Source organism: Monodelphis domestica, chromosome 4 (genome assembly GCF_027887165.1).
Source record: "Monodelphis domestica isolate mMonDom1 chromosome 4, mMonDom1.pri, whole genome shotgun sequence".
Taxonomy (NCBI): Eukaryota; Metazoa; Chordata; class Mammalia; order Didelphimorphia; family Didelphidae; genus Monodelphis; species Monodelphis domestica.
The window spans coordinates 448,857,165-448,863,231 of record NC_077230.1 but is presented as its reverse complement, the minus strand read 5'-3'; the positions used below and the strand labels follow the sequence as shown (position 1 = coordinate 448,863,231).

The following is a 6,067-nucleotide window of genomic DNA, read 5'->3' as shown; positions in this document are numbered from 1 at the left end:
GCCCCTACTGGGAAAAGTTCTCTGCCTCCTCCCCAAATTAGCTGTAAGGTGTATGAAGGCTGCCCTTGTAAGATGAGGAAGTCTACACGATTTGTCTAAATGAATCTTCTGGGACAAAATGGAAAAATCTCTCTGGAATATTGCCAAGTTCTCCCACTCCAAAAGACACTGTGAAGCCTGCTTGGAAACCTGGAATTAAAATCATTTGGAAAACTTTTTACAAAACTGTCACCTCCTCACTACTGGTATTCATCCATGGACAGCAGGAACCATTCAAGTGCAACTTGTAAAGCAAATGGAGAGAATTGCAATATAGTAGGGGGGAAAACCCATCAAAACTGAGAGACTTCTTTCCCTTCTCTTGGATTCCAGTGCTCACAACATCATTTTTTCCTCCAACTCAATCGCCTTCTCATCTACCAGTCTGAAGCATCCATGGTGATACCCCCTCTAATGGGCTGGCCGCCCATTTCTTTAGCCTCTCCACATCCAAGTTTACATTGTCTTGGTGACTTAGCCATCCATAAAGTTGATTATATGCTTGATCTTAACATCACTCAAAACTATCTACCTCCATTATCTGGAAATCTATCATTTCCTTAAACACCCAATTCTTCCCATTTACTACTAGTCTGCATCTGCCCCTAGTAGTACAGATCCAAACTCATCTCTTCTTCCTCAGCCCTTTACAGACAATCCACCTAATGTGCAGATATTGTATGGATATACCAACAGAGGACATATTCTGTTCAGCAATGTTCCCTTATTCCTGCTACTGAACTTGTCCATTTACTGTCCCCATTATATGTTTTTGCTATAAATGAATAAATGAATGATGGAATTGACAAAAAAATGAAAAGAAAATTATTGAAAATAAACTGAAATTCCTAAAATTTTAGAAATAGTTTGAATTTCTTTTTAAAATAAGACATGTGGAATGTCTCAATTAACAAAAAACTAATGAGTTTTAAAAAGCATTGAAGATGAACAATCCCTATTTTAAAATAAGCAATTATTCTAAAAATCACATTTTATTATACGTCAGAAATTAGAATATTAATATCATGGTGAAGTGACATTCAAACTAGAAAACATTGCCTTGTTTGTAATATGTAAAGATAAATATCAATCCTATATAAAGCTAGGAATAAATGAGAGGAGAAAATATATTAATAAAAATAATAAATATAAATGGTTTGTATTATCTGAGTGTCAAAAATGAGGTAAAGAATGAAATAAAAAATTGAATTCATTATTGGGCTACATAAGAGAAACACATTTCATGATTATCATACAGCCAAATGAAACTTTTTTTTCAAATGAAAGTTTTTTTTCAGCATGAGTTTTCTAATGTAGAAAATTTTGTATTTCGTACCAAAAGATTCTCACAAGAAGCATACGGAAAAGGTTTATATCTAACATGATCAGATGATCAATGAGTACTAGATGCTTACAGAGCCCTTTGGCATATTCATCACATTACTAAAGTTTCTCACCAATATGGGCCCTCTGATGATCAAGAAAATATGACTGAAAACTGAGGACTTTCTCACAGCCTTCACATTTATAAGGTTCCTCACCAGTGTGAATTCTCTGATGTACCAGGAAGTTTGTTCTCTTATTGAAATCTTTACCACATTCATGATTTTTTAATACGCTTTCCAGTATGAATTCTCTGATGGACAATTAAATTTGAACTCTGATTAAAGGCCTTCCCACAATCATTACATTTAAATGGCTTCTCACTAGTATGAATTCTCTGGTGTTTAAGGAGGGTGGAACTCCGATTAAAGGCCTTCTCACAATCATTACATTTAAAAGGCTTCTCACCAGTATGAATTCTCTGGTGCCGAAGGAGGTGGGAATTCTGATTAAAGGCCTTCCCACAATCATAACATTTAAATGGCTTCTCACCAGTATGAATTCTCTGGTGTTGAAGGAGGTGGGAACTCCGATTAAAGGCCTTCTCACAATCATTACATTTAAAAGGCTTCTCACCAGTATGAATTCTCTGGTATTGAAGGAGGTGGGAACTCTGATTAAAGGCCTTCCCACAATCATGACATTGAAATGGCTTCTCACCAGTATGAATTCTTTGGTGAACAGAGAGGTTGGAATTCTGATTAAAGGCCTTCCCACAATCATGACATTTAAATGGCTTCTCACCAGTATGAATTCTTTGGTGTTGAAGGAGGTGGGAACTCTGTTTAAAGGCCTTCCCACAATCATTACATTTAAATAGCCTCTCACTATTATGAATTCTTTGGTGAACATATATGTTGGAATTCTGATTAAAGGCCTTCCCAGTAACATGACATTGAAATGGCTTCTCACCAGTATGAATTCTCTGGTGTTGAAAGAGGTGGGAACTCTGATTAAAGGCCTTCCCACAATCATGACATTGAAATGGCTTCTCACCAGTATGAATTCTCTGGTGTTGAAGGAGGTGGGAACTCTGATTAAAGGCCTTCCCACAATCATGACATTTAAATGGCTTCTCACCCGTATGAATTCTCTGGTGTTGAAGGAGGGTGGAACTCCGAATAAAGGCCTTCCCACAATCATTACATTGAAATGGCCTCTCACTAGTATGAATTCTTTGGTGAACAGAGAGGTTGGAATTCTGATTAAAGGTCTTCCCACAATCATTACATTTAAATGGCTTCTCACCAGTATGAATTCTCTGGTGTTTATGGAGGTTGGAAATGCAATTAAAGGCCTTCCCACAATCATTACATTTAAATGGCTTCTCACCAGTATGAATTCTCTGGTGCTGAAGAAGGTGGGAATTCTGATTAAAGGCCTTCCCACAATCATGACATTGAAATGGCTTCTCACCAGTATGAATTCTCTGGTGTTGAAGGAGGGTGGAACTCCGAATAAAGGCCTTCCCACATTCATGACATTGAAATGGCTTCTCACCAGTATGAATTCTCTGGTGTATAATGAGTTTTGACCTATGACTGAAGACTTTCCCACAATCATTACATTTAAATGGCTTCTCACCAATATGAATCCTCTGATGTAAAATGAGTTTTGAGTCATTAATAAACATTTTCCCACAGTCATTGCATTGATAAGGATTTTTTCTAGTATGTGCCCTCCGATGTATGTTAAGTTTTGACCTATGATGGAAACCTTTCCCACAGTCATTGCATTCATTACGGTTTTCTCCAACATGAATTCTCTGATGTAAAATGAGTTTTGAGCTTTTATTAAAAGCTTTCCTACATTGGGGGCACTTGTAGAATTTCTCTCCAGTATACATGTTGGTACTTTTCTGAAATGAGTAAAGATGAAATGGCCCAAATGTGACTCCTGGTTTCTCTGATTTCTCCACAGAATTTGTTTTCATCAATTTCTACTTCTCCAAAAGCAGAATGCAAGACCAATCTTTTTGCTCCCTTCCTCCTCGGAATGCCTTATTTTGGAGTTTCCTTCTTGCTCTTAGACCTGGACTCCCAGTCTGAAAGAGATGAAATGAAATACACAAATTTCCTTTGTGGCCTCTTCTAGGGGAACGGGACCCTTGTAGCTGAGAAAAACCAGGCACATACCCCACAGTGACAATAGCCCTAAGAGGAATGTCCTTGAGTTCTCTCAAACATAGCCTGAACTCATGGGGAAAAGGCAGAGAAGGTCATTCAGGTCAACAGAACTAGGAGGGAAAAGTGGCCATGATCCATGGGCAACACAGAGCTAGGAAGGAATTGAAGGAGGTGCGTAATGAGGAGTGATCAGAGATTCGGGAATCCAAGCCATGAGAACTACCAAAAGAGTTCAAGGATGAAGGAAGATGAGGGGAAATATCAGAAGGACAACTGAATGATTGTAATGAATAAACACTGTGTAAAAGGAAGTTGGAATGAGGTAGAGAGGCGTATCAATGCTGAACAGGGTAAGGCTCATGAATTCTTTGTTTTTTAAACCCTTCCCTTCCCTCTCAGAATCAGTACTGTGTATCGGTTCCAAAGGAAAAGAGCAGGAAAGACTAGACAGTGGTGATTAGGTGACTTGCTCAGGGTCACATAGTTGGACCCATGAATTCCAGAGCAAATGGGAGTCACTGGCATTTCTTGAGTAGGAGAATGGCATGGTCTGATTGGGATAGGAGAGTCAAGTCAGACTCCACCATCAGTCATAGGAAGCAGCACTGTGGCCTAAAGAGAACCCTAGTTTAGGAGTCAGGAAATCTGGCTTCAACTATTAGACTAACTACTTAGTAGACACTGGGTCAATCACTGACTTCTCTTATTTCCCCTGCTAAATGCAGATAATGTCTCTCCTAATCTAGTGGCAGTGAAGTGATGCTGAAGGGAAGAGTTCACAAAGGCCTAAAGTCAGAAAGATCTTCAAATCTGGGCTTCAAACTCTTCCTAGCTGGGTGACCCTGGCCAAGTCACTTTACCTCTGCTGACTCAGTTTCCTCAATGGTAAAGTGACAACCTAACTCTTGGGATTGTTGTGAGGATCTTAAGAGATGGTAGTATTATAAAGTGCTCAGTACAGCCCACCATAGAATAGACTTGCTGTCGATATTTTATTTATCCATTAATTTATCTATTATCTCTAAATCTGCTTCTGAAGTTTCTAAATTTTCTATGTCAAGTTGTAACTGATTTGATAACACTCTAAACATGAAAAATAGATCAGTGGACATGTCTTGAGAGCTTGTTATGAGCTGTGTATTATGCTAAGTGCTGGACATCCAAGAAAGAGGTAAAAAATGGCTCCTCCCTGAGGAAGCTCACAGGAGACAACATTCAAACAAAAACATACCAAGGAAGCTATACATAGGATTAACAGGATACCCAAGGGAATATCTCCTGGTTCCCCAGGCCCTTCTTAGTATTGAGGTCCCTTCCCATTCCCTACATTCTTATCTGTTTGTCTTAGGGTAAATGGGAAACTCCTAAAGGAAAGGTTCTATTTGCCTTTGGCCTTTGATTCCCCATCACCTAGAACTGGGAGTAGCACCTACCAGAGGTTTCATAGATAAGGGTTTCATTGGGGAACTAAGGCCCCTGAGGAATCCAGGGCCTCCTTTCCTCTGCAATCAGGGGTGACCCTCAGCTACCTTGTTCTAGGTCATTGGTCCTCATTAAGGCAGGGGGAGACCCCTCTGAGAGCTTGGGGTGAGGGACTGAAGCAAGGAGGACTTGAGGAGGAGGAGGAGAAAATGGGGCAGACTCACCCACAGCAGGAACAGACCCCAGAAGGCCCTGAAGCTCAATAGAGTAACCTCAGGTTCAGTTCAGTGGGACAGAACAAGAGCTCCCATCTAAAAAGACTCATCCAGGCTGAGGGCTGCCTGAGGAAGTCTCCATCAGAAAGTGTAGGCCTGGTACCTCTCACTTCCTTATCTGGCCTCTTTCCTCCCAAGGTTCTGAAGCTCTGGGAGTTCTGCCTTTATTCCAGGCCTCAGCTCTGCCCTGCCCCATCTTGATCACCTCCAGGTGGTAGAATTTCCCCTTAATTCAGGGCTTATTTACTTCCCTGGGGAGATGGCATAGACCTTGAGAAGGTTTTGATTTCTTTATCTAAGTAGCAGATTTGGGGCCCAGCCTGGTACATTTTTAAAAATCACATTCTATTTTTTCCCTTAATTAAATCTAAAAATGATTTTTAACCACCTTTAAAATTTTTTTGAGTCAAATTATTTTCCCCTCTCTATGGGAGTCATGTGTGGGAGACTGGTGATGAGTGATTGGATCTGAGGGCTGTTGTAGCCATAGAGAGTGAGAGTGAGCCAGCTAGGAAGACTAGCAGCTAGAGAGAAAGAGTGAGATAAGGAGAAGGACCAGAAAGGTGAAGCCAGCATGCCTTTTGAGAAGGACCAGGGGAAGAATCATGGCACCATGACTGGGGCTATGACTTCCTTTATTGTGACTAAAAGAAAGACTTTGATAGAGAGAAAAATCCTAAGCACAACAACATTGGGGGGCTGGATGTGCTACTCTCCCACAGGATAATGTTTATGAAAATGACTCCACACATGAGCATTACCAGGGTTGCTATTATAGAGGTAAGCAAGCTGAGAAACTGTGATTGCTAATCTCTTCTGTGT

At 40.2% G+C, this 6,067-nt stretch overlaps 1 protein-coding gene across 1 annotated transcript; it reads right to left on the bottom strand.

The window, feature by feature from the left end:
• Positions 1–1,547: 1,547 nt before the first annotated feature.
• Positions 1,548–3,152, bottom strand: LOC130458912 (zinc finger protein 665-like). Its single transcript, XM_056825933.1, has one exon. The coding sequence runs from the start codon at positions 3,053–3,055 to the stop codon at positions 1,640–1,642; it is 1,416 nt and encodes a 471-aa protein (XP_056681911.1). The 5' UTR covers positions 3,056–3,152; the 3' UTR covers positions 1,548–1,639.
• Between the last annotated feature and the right edge of the window lie 2,915 nt (positions 3,153–6,067).

Bases quoted from the DNA above. Each gene is read 5' to 3' on its own strand.
- LOC130458912 (XM_056825933.1), bottom strand. From the start codon at position 3,055: ATGTTTATTAATGACTCAAAACTCATTTTACATCAGAGGATTCATATT.